The sequence below is a fragment of the Xenopus laevis genome, chromosome 9_10S, assembly GCF_017654675.1.
Source record: "Xenopus laevis strain J_2021 chromosome 9_10S, Xenopus_laevis_v10.1, whole genome shotgun sequence".
Lineage (NCBI taxonomy): Eukaryota > Metazoa > Chordata > Amphibia > Anura > Pipidae > Xenopus > Xenopus laevis.
In genome coordinates, this window is record NC_054388.1 from 77373080 (window position 1) to 77386348 (window position 13269).

The 13269-nt window shown below is 37.1% G+C and overlaps 1 protein-coding gene across 3 annotated transcripts in view; it reads left to right on the forward strand.

Annotated features, from left to right (window-relative positions):
* Positions 1-13269, forward strand: part of LOC108703048 (ras-associated and pleckstrin homology domains-containing protein 1) — a 97958-nt gene that overhangs the window by 63536 nt on the left and 21153 nt on the right. For 2 of the 3 annotated variants that reach the window (XM_018238969.2, XM_018238971.2), the window contains exon 5: positions 11336-11410. The exons of the other annotated variant lie outside the window; for it this stretch is intronic. In XM_018238969.2, the coding sequence (XP_018094458.1) occupies positions 11336-11410 (75 nt within the window). The remainder of the gene's footprint in view (positions 1-11335; positions 11411-13269) is intronic. 3 annotated transcript variants of the gene reach the window in all.

Sequence of the window (13269 nt, forward strand, 5' to 3'; positions counted from 1 at the left end):
TCATTAACAAGTATCCAATCTGTTTTTGCTGTTAAATTAGGGAAGTTAATGCACTTTTGCTTCCAGGATTTGGCCAGAGTTAGTCTTGCGGCTAATAGAATGAAGTTTACTAGACACAGTTAGACCTTGGTTAGTGTATCTAGTACAGCTCCCAGTAGAGCTTTACTGTATATGTGTTTTTCCTCTGGTTAACATGTAATACAGAGAATATCAGATTGCATACTTGAGACCAAAACCTGATTGCCTGGGGACAAGTCCACCATATGTGTCCCATAGTGCCCAACTCTGAACAACCCCTGAAACAGTTGCCAGAGACATATTTCACTATCCTAGCCAGGATTAAGTACCACGAAAAAGCACTTTATAACCTGCTTCAAGCAATGTTGATTAATAGTGCATTGTTTCAAATTTAGCAAAAGCTTACACCATTGTTCCTCCTCCATTCTACTACCCAGTTCATTAGCCCATATTTTAATGTAGGATAAACCTGTAAGCTGTCTGGGGGAGATAAGGTGTGACTAAGGGAAATTGCTCTATATGGTGGTTTACCAGACAGGCACCAGCATTCAAATAAAGTGGTAGTCTGTGATCGAGACTCAGAGCACTTCCAAGGTGTGTTAATAAAATGTATAATTTGGCAAGCACTGTTCCTTAGTGCATCTGTGGCCCAATTATACAAGTTCAGGGAGCTGGACATTTTTACGTAATGCATCGATTAAATAGGAGCTCCTAGGAGTTAACCTTGAGTGTATTCTAGTTAGCTTATGATCTATCCACCACTGGAAAGATCTAGGCTTGATGCCTGGTTCCCTAGGATAGGAGTTGGAAGAATATGTGGTGAGAGGAGGGTAAACTTTTGAGCTACTTGGTCCCATAATAGCAAGGAATGCCTTAAGAACTAGCTCCCTACATTTGGCTGTCTGCATTGCGGTACAAAAATGCTTGCTTTGTAAGGTTGAGTCAAAATGTCTTTAAAATGTTATCTAATGGGGCTATGGCTAATAGTTGGGCTGCTAAATAATAGGTATAGCGTTGTGGAAAACCCAGGCCTCCAGAGTTCCTGGATCTGTCCAGGATTGTGCAGTTGACTCTCAGGCACCCTCCACCCCAGACAAAGAAAAGTAATTTTGTTTCAAATAGCCTAAGATCTGTCCCATTGATTGGGGCTGGGAGAGTTCTGAAGCGATATAACAAATTTTGGAGCAGGGTCATCTTGATTGTCAGATCTGCCCAATACATGAGATATGGTATTTACCCAATCCTCCAGGAGTTTAGTGAGTGTCCTAAACAGATAAGGGTAATTCTTGTGATGTAACTGCTCAGGAGAGCTAGTAAGTTTAACACTGAGTATGGAGATAGAGGGTTGCCACTGAAATTCAAAGTTGAGGGTCAATAATTTTGTTGTTTCCTTAGAAAGATCAATGTTACAAGCCTTGGTCTTGATTGACCTGCAAGCCTGAGAGCTTCCCAAATGTAGTAAGCAGATTATAGAGATTTGGAAAAGATGTCAAAGGCTAAATATACAATACAAAGTCTAAATTGTACAATATAATACAATAAATAAACTTTCAAGCACCACTGTATATGCCATTTTCATAAAGGGGTAAATAAATTAGGGTGCCTGATCTCAATCAGCATATTAGCATATTATTAACAACAATTAACATATTACACAATTATTCCAGTCGTTATAAATGAGGGGTGCATGTGCCACAGATGTACTAAGGAACATTGAAACTAAAAGTACTATCATTTGCTAAATTCTGGTTCTTCGGAGGAATTGTGTAGCAGGTGAAAGAAGTCACCAAGATTACTGAGGCATAGGCAACAGCTGTGGAAAGGGAGTATAATAAGTGATTTTGTTTTGTCATATATATATTTCTTAATTAGCCACCTATTTGTATTAATTAATATGAGGGATTCATGGGCTCCTGTTATTTTGTTTGACTTTGTTTGAAGGTTGCTCACATGTAACTATGAAGAATACATACAGTAGAATTTCTCTAAGATATTTAAGCCCAACGTTTTTACTCTGCAAGATAAAGCCCCTGTATTTACAGTGTCGTGAACATGGTGCTGATTTGCAGATAAAAATGCCTGCCTACTCACCATAAAAAAAGACCCTCCATATAAAACAGACACCACTTGTTTCTTTTAATTCAACGTTCTCATTTCTCATATTTTCATTTATTAAAGAAATAATTTGTTGAAAAAGTGCTGGCACTTAATTATAGGTGTGTTGCATACAGACTGTAAGTAGCACATAGTTTGTTTTCTTATAAAAACTAGTGGAATGACAATGAATAATTATATTTTTTTCTATTTCCACTACTGAGGCTATTGAAGCTTTTCTAATTTGCCTTATCTGTGTAGCTCTAGCAGTTGGGCTTCAACAGGCATTTATTTCATTTTGTCCAAAACCTTTACGCTGTCCTGTGGGTACCTGTGGTTTTTTTTTTTTTATACACTTAATAGGCAAGGACTCAAACCTTAGGTCCTGATCTGGGGCCCTCCAGTGTCGTCGTCTGCTATTGTGGCCTTTTGTGTGAATCTTCATTTAACTATATAATTGCCATATTCCATTATTGTACAGTGACTCAGGTCTCAACCGCAATGATTGCACATGGATTTGGTTTCAAATATTTTTTAATTGTTGTATTTTATTTCCTTCCTCCAAATGTATTTTCAGTGAGATTGCTCTAGAGTAGAGCGCATGTAGAGGAAATTATAACTATAAAAAAATGTCCTTTGCTTTAAATAATAAGGTTTCTGCAATGAGACCTAGCTTCCTTCCATATCCATTCATGGTTGTGCTGAAATGCTCAGTGTCTAGCATCCTGTTTCTGTGTGATGTGTAGACTGACATTGGATGTTGTTTAGTCATTACATTTCCTTTAGCGGTACCTTTTACTACAGTTGTATAGCATACAGTAATGTTCATATTACATGCTAAAGAGCAGATTACCCAAAAGTCACAATATTGTTTTCCAACTTAACCTTGACTAAAGAAAGCTGTTTCCCACAGTTGGAGATTTATCTGTTATCTTGCAATTTTTACCCTTGTTCTCTCAGAGAGATCAACGAACAGCACACCGGCATTACTTATGTAAAGTGTAAATCGGAAGTCTAACTCTAGAACTCCTCAAGTCATGTTAGTGACTGCTTTCAGTGCTACATATCAGAAACCTCTGCTCAGATTAAGAACCATTATCTGCCCTTGGCACCTGAGAAAACTGATTTGAGAAATAATTTATGGGTGAGAGCAAAACAAGTGAGAAGACAGTAAAAGGTTTCTCAGGTTTTGCTAAACTGTTCCAGTAATTGTAAAGCAGGATTTTGAGGAAGATCAGTAATTTGGATAGCTAGAATTAAACAAATAAGGCCATCTTTGGGGTATATTTATCAAAGAGTGAAGTTATTAGTGAAGTTCCGCCACTAGGTGAAATTCCGCCACTCTCCATTCATTTCTATGGGATTTTTATAGGCGTATTTATCAAAGGGTGAACTTTCACTTTCACCCATTGATAAATACGCCTTTTAAAATCCCATAGAAATGAATTGAGAGCTGCGGAATTTCACTCTAGTGGCGAAACTTCACTCTGTGATAAATTTACCCCTTTATGTTTCTGAGGCAATCACAGCTCATGTTATAACATAATATTATAACATAATCTCTCCTGCAGGTATGAACTACATCAATTTTGGTATATTTAAACAAACCCAAAATTGTCCAAAACTCAAGTGTATTTCCCATTGGTTTTGCTGCTTCACTAAAGCATTCAGACAGTTCTGTCATGAGGTTTTGTTAGAGGCTGTAGTTCAGATTCTTCTTCAAAATTTGATGAAACTAGAGACCATTTTGACGTTTTTCTCTGAGCTACAAGATGTTTATTGGCAGCATTCTGAAATCTGCTCTCCATGGGGTCTTTCTTAGAAATGCCTTTCCTTGAAATGAATAAAAAGCACGTAGAAGCAAAAAGGCCCAACATTTTCTTTTATTCCTAAAATGAGGTTTATATCAAATCCTTTGTTGATTGCAAAAACTAGGAAGCATTTGATGATATTTTATGGAATCCGTTTTACTGGGTGCTGACTTGTACAGGCTCTTGGTTAATGATTCCCAGACTTAAATTCTATTTAGCAATGGTGGGAAAGGTCTCTGTACATTTTACAGAATTAACAAAATAGTTAAGGCTATTAATGTTTTTTTAAGTTTAAAATTGAAACCAGCTACATTATCATATAAAATGCAACATGTAGTTAAGCCATGTATCAAATTACTCTTTGTGCAAACATGTGGTCAGCAGCACCCTCTGACAGCCGTAATTGGGATTTTTGTGAAATGCCATTTTTTTTAGAGGAACAGTAGCCTTATAAAGAAAGCAGACATCCATTATGCAGGGGGGTTATCAGTGGAATGGAAATCTAATTATCTACCTTACAAACATCAAACATGGAGTAGCTTCTGCTACACTGGTACTGAAATTTTATCCAGGAAAGTAGTGCTCATTGCTTTCTAAATCCTGAATGCTATTAGCTCTGCTTTACTTTTTCACTGCAATACAAACCATTTATCAGATATAAATAAACTGAAGCAGGTTGTCAGTTGGCCCATGACTGTTATATGATAGAAAACAATTTGGTTTATGCAACAACATGGGCAGCATTTTCCCAAGGATGCTACTGAGCCCATGAAATTGCTCAACAGATCTTAATGTTGGAGGATACTGAAATTGTATTTAAAGTGGATTAAATCTTCATTCATGCTCGCTAAGGTTTACGCAGCAAAAGGAAAATGGTTCGTTTGAATTAACATCTCTGTTTATTAGTTTTGTTTCTAGTTCTGTTGTAAAGGCTTTTCTGCTCCAAAGACTTAATTACCCACTTTGAGTTGGTCCCTGTTTGAGCCTCCACTGTGATTGTTTTTATAATCAAAATGTTATCCTCTAGTATGGAAAGTCTTTTTGGCCTTATTATAATGCCCTTCATTACATGTGGGTGTTATTTTTCAACCTGATGGTATACGGGACTGCACTCTCCTTTAGGCCAAGGGCATACTAAGTAGATTGTCTACTTTACTTTCCTCTGCAGGCATGTTATATAGCAGTGGAGTAAAGTGAATCTGTTCTATGTACACAGGCCATATCTCAATTGACAGGCCTGATGTTGGCTTGTGTGGAACATTACGACGCCAGTATTGTAGCAAATGTGTGAATGCATGTATTTTTGTGCCAATATGAGCTCCATGTAGCTTCACACAGACCATAGCTCCTATTAAAGGAGCTATGGGGTGTGCACATAAGAGCAGAAGAAAACAGACAATCCATATACTGTGCCCTTGGCCAAGTGATGATCCAATCAGTTGGTCAGAGGGGTTTGGCCACACATTCCAAAAAAGCTTTTTAAATGAACATCTATGACTACACAATGTGCACGGTGTGCAAAGTGCTGTGTGCCATTGCCTTTACAGAGAAAAAATTAGTCCAAAAAGATATTTGTTTGTCTGAATAGGAAACTGTGGGGAATAGTTTTATTTTGTGACTGAGGTACTGTACATTAGAATCAGATTTTCCTTTGGAAACGTAATAGCTCTTACTTATATCGTATTTATTAAGCATGAGCTAAATTCCTTTTAGGCTTGTTTAGATTTATCCTGACCTCTGAATAACGGTGTGTTTCATTTGCTGCTCAGTGCCTCTCTGTTTCATGTGTAATTTTCTTTCCATGTTGGAAACTTGTATGTGTTGTATTATTTATAGGTGTGCTCAACTGTTATTAAAGGGCTTTAGATTCTGCATTCACGATATTCAATTTTATTTGTAATCCCTGTTGTACTAATTTTTAATATTCTCCTTGTATTCCTTTAACCAACTAGAATGACAACATTCTGTAACTCATATTCTTTTGGCCAAACTTAGGTTACATCTGTGGGTGTGATCTAGAGATTGTTTTTTTTTTTTGGGGGGGGGGGGGCCCGGGGTGGCCCCAGTTGAGATTGGTATAATCGGTTCCATCCACCCAGGCCCCATTGTGTAATGTGTCTGTATAACCATAGCAGTGGAAACGTTGCATAATATACATTGTTTCAACTGGGAGAGGTCTCTGATGCTTAAAATGTTAGACATTCCTCATCTGTTAGCATAGTTATTCTACTGGGATCTGGCTGTCAGTATGTATGTATGTATAGCTCCATAAATGTACATAAAGCACTACAGAGCCACGATATGTTAACATTAAGAGAAACGTACAACATAAAAACTTGTAAGTACATGACTTTAGCAGAAAACATGAATTAAGTAGTATGTGCTGCCCAGAAGACTCAATATTTTCACCCCAGTCTTTCAGAATAAACTTTAAGAGCTATATGAACTCAGACTAGGCTACCTGGGCTCTGCAGATCTAGTATTGTTGTTAAGGTGGCCATACATGGGGCAGATTTTAGATGCAAATTTGGCTCCTTCAGACCGTGCTGGCAACTTATCTCATCTGCCCAGTGTCGGACTGGGATACCAGAGGCCCACCAGAAAGCCTTAGACCTTGGGCCTACCAGAAAACCTAAAACTGTGAGCCCACCAGAAAACCCAAGACAGTGGACCTTTCCAATTATTCCTCCTCTCCTCACTCTTTAATAATATTAATAATATTGCATTTAGGTTTGCCGTCTGCCTGGTATTTTACCAACACGGCCTGTAAATATTAAACCTGATGCCTTTGTCATCAATAGGATTGAAATAAAACAGGAAGGTATTTTTATAAATTTTTTTTCCCACAGGAAAAGTGGTAACCATAGTTGCCTCCCTTGGGCAATGTTACACATGGCATCAGCCTAAGGATGTATCTCTTTATTATTACTGAATTAAAGTGCACTTGGATAAAATGAAGATGGTTACCTATGGGGTCACCTGATAACATCATCTAAAGCATACTGACTTGGAAACAATTTGGTTTTAGAGAACGAAGGTGATTTTATGCATGTTTAAATAGTGAACATTTTGTGTGCATGTGCTATAGATATCTACTTTTTATTTTTTAAATGATGTTCATTGTGTTTGATTACTATCAATGGAATACCGCTATAATCAAAACAAATCGTGGCAAAGGGGGTTCTTGCTCCAAAAAGAAGTGAGCAGTGAACACCTGTATCTTGTAAGCACAGATCTCAGCAGTGGGAAACTTTTTGCTGCAATAACCACAAGCGAACTAATGCTGTGATGACCCAGGTATTATTTTCTTTGCTACATTATGGAATCTATTTGTTGAATGTGCAAATGATTGAATTGTTGTACATAAAGTAGTCATGCCACTTATAGTGTATATAATGGTTGCCTACTTTGAATGAAAATCAAATATTCCAGCTATCGATGCACCCGCTGTCCAAATAGTCCTAGGTGATTGGCTGCTTTAGATTCATTTTAGAACAGTCAAGATTCAACTCAACTCAAAACACAGTAACGCTGTACACTGACATTGTAGCAAAAGTTTGGAAGACTTGGAAAGTCTGGTGGGCTAGGTGAAGTAGAGAGGAAATCTAGTTAAAGGGGTTCTGTTGTTTTTATGGTGTAGTCTTTATCACTAAATTAAACAGTTATGTACAGTTGTATTATTGACATGTAGGCAGCTGTCTCAGGTCATTGTGTCTGGTATAGTGCTTTCAGCAACAGCCAGCTCCGCACAATCAAACTGCTTTGAGATAGGCAATGTTTCTCCTGTTTAATGTAACTGGAGAAATCATGTAGTTGTGGTCCTATTTCTCCTGCTTTGGTGCTATTCTAATATCTACCAATAGGTGGGGCATAGGACCATTTTTGTCAAGGTAAATGATTTCTGAGTTCCTTTTGATCTATATAAAGCTGAAACCTTCTCCAGTCTTCAGGTAACCTTCCTTTTGGAAGGATAAGAGTGGCTTGGGTGCCAGGAAGAGTTGCTTCCCATTGTGTCCAAGGTATATAATGTATTTGGAGCTAAAGTTCCCAATAACTCTCACTGTGTTTATGCATTTGGGAGACCTGTGGGTAACAAGGTGCACTTATATATATAATATATTGAAAGGAGTGTAAAAAAGAAAAAGTGATTGTGCGCATTGCTTTACTGACTAAGCAGTAAACCATTAAACCACCACTGCCATAAATATAGTACAGGTATTTGCATTTTTTCTCACTATTAAAAAAAGCAAAGTGGTCTTGTTTGTTTTGTTTTGTTCTTAATATAATGACTGCTTTTACAGTCACATCTGCAAATGCTTGTCCATACTTTATCAGTGTAATGCAAAAGTGCAAAGGAGAATCTTCCATATACAGTATAATGCATTTTACCGTAAGTCTCATGAGGCTTTTGCTTGGATTCTGCCTCTGGAATCTTTCTTGAAAGCTTTATAGGACTGCTAGAATACAATACTGCTTTATACAAGATTGTATTGATATCTGTATAATTTTACAATTAACAAAGAGCACAGCACAGTGAAAGAGAACTGTTCTACATTTCATGTAGTTTATTATTATGGCTCGATGTTATGACTTATGACCCTTTGGTTACTTGGATTTTGTAACTGTATGCAGTAGATATATGTAACTGATTTGCATATAACTGACATTATAGCAGCACCCAGGATATGTTGTTACTTAGCCACATATTACCTTCCTGGCCACCATTACCAAAGGAGTACAAGCTATTTTACTCCTGTATGACCAACTGCAAATGTGCATCTTGTATGGTGATGTAAGGTCCCTCCCAACTGTTCTACTGGCTAACTCATTTTCTGGATGGCAGTATCCCATGACTGTATGTTGAAGTAAATACTGGGCGGTCTGACTACAAGTAAGCAGTCGATTCTGCCATCCAGTGAAGAAGCACTAAAATATACCTTTTATAATAATGTGTCTTAGTGTTCTAAAAATAAATAGCATTACTTCATTCAAATTTATGAGAAGCTGTAATCCCTTCAGCAGCTCTCATTTTTTATTTTCTTCATGAAGCCGCATAATGTTTCCTACAAAATAATGTAGCAAGGATGTAATGATTATTGAGAAGTTCTGCCATCAATTCCCTGTATGTTTCAGACAGAACATCTTCAAGCCTGGTCTGTCAGCAAACAGTGCTCAGTCGTTCTGCACATCTTGCAGAGGTTTAATGTTAAGTTGCTTTTAGATCAGAAATAACGTTACCATTTGACAAGCACTGTAAATTATTTGATTGAGCTGTTGTTGGCTCTAATAACAGACTTCTAATTATTTATTTGTTCATTAAAAAAACTGGTTCACAGTTTGGGACATATATTCATTTATTCATTGCCTGAATGTACTTGGATTTTATCTGCAATTGTTCAACTGCATTGTTATTTCATAGGCTAATGTTTCAACTTGCTCTTTAAAGGGATTCTGTCATGATTTTTATGGTGTAGTTTTTATTTCTAAATAACACTGTTTACACTGCAAATAATTCACTCTACCATGTAAAATTTAACTCCTAACCCAACAAATGTATTTTTTTAGTTGTAATATTGGTGTGTAGGCAGCGATCTCAGGTCATTTTGCCTGGTCATGTGCTTTAATAAAAAGCCAGCCCTGCAGGATAGAAGTGCTTTCAGGAAGGCTATTGTTTCTCCAACTCAATGTAACTGAAGAAGTCACAGTGGGACATGGATTGTTATTATTGAGTGCTGTTCTCATATCTACCAGGGAGCTGTTATCTGGTTACCTTCCCATTGTTCTATTGATGGGCTGCTGGGAGGGGGGAAGGGAGGGGAGTGATATCACAGTAAAGAGTGACTGAAGTTTATCAGAGCACAAGTCACATGACTGAGGGCACCTGGGAAACTGACAATATGTCTAGCCTCATGTCAGATTTCAAAATTGAATATTTGCTCTTTGGAAATGGATTTAGGTACAGAAATCTGCTGGAGTAGCACTATTAACTGATGCACTTTGAAAAAAACATGTTTTCCCATGACAGTATCCCTTTAAGTAACAATAAAATGTAAAAGTAGGTGTGTAGTTATATTGAAGGAGTTCACCTAAAAATTTAATATCTTGCAGATTATAGTCATTTATGATACTTTTCATCTAAGTTTTAGCACTACCACACCACGTTGCTTTGGCCCACTGGTATCTCATTGATAGTGCCATGTGATATAAGCCCAGTATTAGTACAATTTGACTAAAAAAGATGTTTTATCTGTTCAGCAGAAGTGCAAATTTAAATCTTTTTTGTTAGGTGCAAAATTGGGGGCAGCACCTGCCAGATCACAAGTGGCGTGTAAGGCATATTTCTTTTTGTATCTGTCAGTTTTAAAGTTTTTTAGGAAAATCTAATTTTGTAAAGCTATTGTTGTTGTTCATTCAAAATCTGTTTGTTCTTACAAAATCCCAGTCTTCATTTTTAAAAATGAGTTCCTATTCCTCTGTAATAATAAAACAGTACATTGAACTTGATGGTATCTTACTCTGCATGCTACCATATTTGTGGCAAAACAATGCTATTTGGTTTAAAAGTTGGTGGTACGTATGCTTTAATAATGTTTCCTTCCTTTTAAACAGAGCTACAAGGCAAGGCTGTCCCTTTCTGCTTGCCATTCCCGTTATACATTTTGCTGTGAATGTTTTAAAATGCCAAAATTTACTTTGAATTATTTCCGGCAGACTCCAAAATTAATTGAATGCAAAAGTAATAAAAAAAGTGTGTATCAGTGCATTATTGCTGTGCAAATAGGGCTATCTAAGATGCCTAAGGTTTGACCTTGAAACAACTGTGCAATGTTTGACTGAATGAACACATGCTGTCCCAACACATGGTCCAGCCTTAAAAAAGAGGGAAACCACAAATTTCCCAACTTATATAGTTAGCACTGTTTCTGTTCCCTGTGGACTGTAGTCTGTATTTTGATATACACGATTGAGTAGCAGTAATCAAAAAGTGATATACTTCATGCACGTAGGCTTGAACAACTAATGACGGCCAATAAGGTATTTAATTGAATGACAGACCGTATTATATTAAATGAAGCAGCCTTTTTCATGTCACTGGTCTTCTAAATGTTTATTTATGTTGCCATAAATGTGATGTTGATCCCACTACTGACACACAGGTAGGTCAGTGCTAAATTACAGCTATGTTTCTCAATGGACTTCATTATAAATGTTTATTCCAATTGTTCCATGTTTATGATATGCTTTGCACTGTTCCTTACTCCTAGGTGATGGTGGCCTCCTGTGTCCTTATTTTTTCTCCATGCATGCCACTATATTAATCAGATCACGTAATGATTATGGTCTTCACAGAATTCTCATTTAATTGTATTTTCCACTTTTTCTCTTGTCTATCTCTTTTTTTTCTATGCAAGCACTCCTATCTGGACAGGGAAACATCAATTCTTCTCAGAAACATTGCAGGAAAACCCACTCATTTGCTGACTAAGGTGATAAAGCTTGATCTTTGCATCCGCATGTCTGCCGTAGCCTGGTAGCTAAATGGCCACTGTGAAATGGATATATGGGCATGTCGGCATATCCTTATTATGACAAACAATGCTGGGTGCAATTAGCTGTTAGAATGGGTCTGTAGGATGATAGAAAAGAGCCACTATATGTAGATTAGTATTGAATCAAAATTAGAGGAGAAAAAGAACTGACCCATATAACTGCACCATCCCATCCACAGCATCCAAGTTTCTGATGTGTGCTGTAAACTTTCCATTCATATTTTGCAGTCCATTTCATCTTAGAATTACTAGTTAGTATGACATAATATACAATAGTATTTGAATTAGTTTGCAACTGTTTGCACCTAATTTTTACCAGTATCTGAATATTTTCTTAATTAGTTAGTTCAGCGTACATTTGGTTTAGAAAACATAAAGGCAAAAATAAAGTAGCTTGACATGGAACCATGGAGACATATGTCGGAGACCAGTCTGCGCACTCCATTAACCCAGGAGCTGCTGAACAAGCAGCTCTAAGACAAAATTTTTTTTTGCTAATCCAAAAGCCCAACGCTAGCAGTCAAACAAAATGTATTTATTTAGTTTTTTGCTAAAAACAGGAATTTTAGTATATTGCAAAAGTGATCCAAATAAATACAATTTTACATTAGATCCCCTTTACAAATAATACAGTTAGTTTTAACATGACAGTGTGAATGGGGACTTCTACAATCTCAAGGGTTAAGGCCCCCATACACCGAGTCGGCAGCATATTGGCCTGTGTGTGGGACCATCTGACAGGCTTCCCTGATCGATATCTGGCCGGTTAAAAAATCGATATCCCGTTATCGCCCACTTCAATATGGGCATATCCGGGAGAGAGCCGCTCGTTTGTCGACATCGCCAAACGAGCGGATCTCTACGTCTATGGCCACCTTTACAAAAGTAGAATAATCACTTTTCCAGTTGAAAAGTAGAATAATCACTTTTCCAGTTGAAAAGTAGCTAAGAAGGATTATAATTTCTCAGTATGATTAATGGACAGCATGGTAGGATCTGGCTGTGCAGGGATAAGGTTTTGACATCTGCATCCAGAGGGGTAACCTTAATGTGCTGGGCTCTGTGTATAGAACAAATCACTTTCTAATATAAATAAGAAGTGTCATTCTGGAGACCCATTGGTGAGTGTCATTTAAGCCCCTGTAACTGCCACCTCTCTTCCCAAGTTGTACAGAGCAATTATATTTCTGTCTGAATAATGAATGGAAATTAGTTTGCATGCTCTATTAACTGTATGGCTTATGTTCTTACATGGATTGCTTCTTTCACTCCCTTGCTTCTGCTCATAAGTTACCTCTGATATATTTCTCTGCCACTGTCTTATGATTAAAGGGACTTCTGTTTAGCTTTCATGCATTGATCTTTACCTCTTATTCTGTTTGATGGAAAAGACTTGTCTTGAACCGTTTGTGTTAAATCAATGTGCTTATTATCTGGTGCTTTTGCTCAGAGATAACATATGATTTCACCCTGTTTGACTTTACTCTAGTAAAAGTGGTTTAAAAAGGCAGTTATCTAAAGATTATTATGTCATTGCTCTGTTAAATCCTGTAGCAATTGGGCATTACAGTACAGGTATGGAAACCTGTTATCCAGAAAGCCCTGAATTATGGAAAGGCTTTCTCCCATAGACTCCATTTTATCCAAATAATCCAATGTTTAAAAATTATTTTCTTTTTTCTCTGCAATAATAAAACAGTACCATGTACTTGATTCAAACTAAGATATAATGAATCCTTATTGGAAGTAAAACCAGCCTGTTGGGCTTATTTAATGTGTACATGATGTTATAGTAG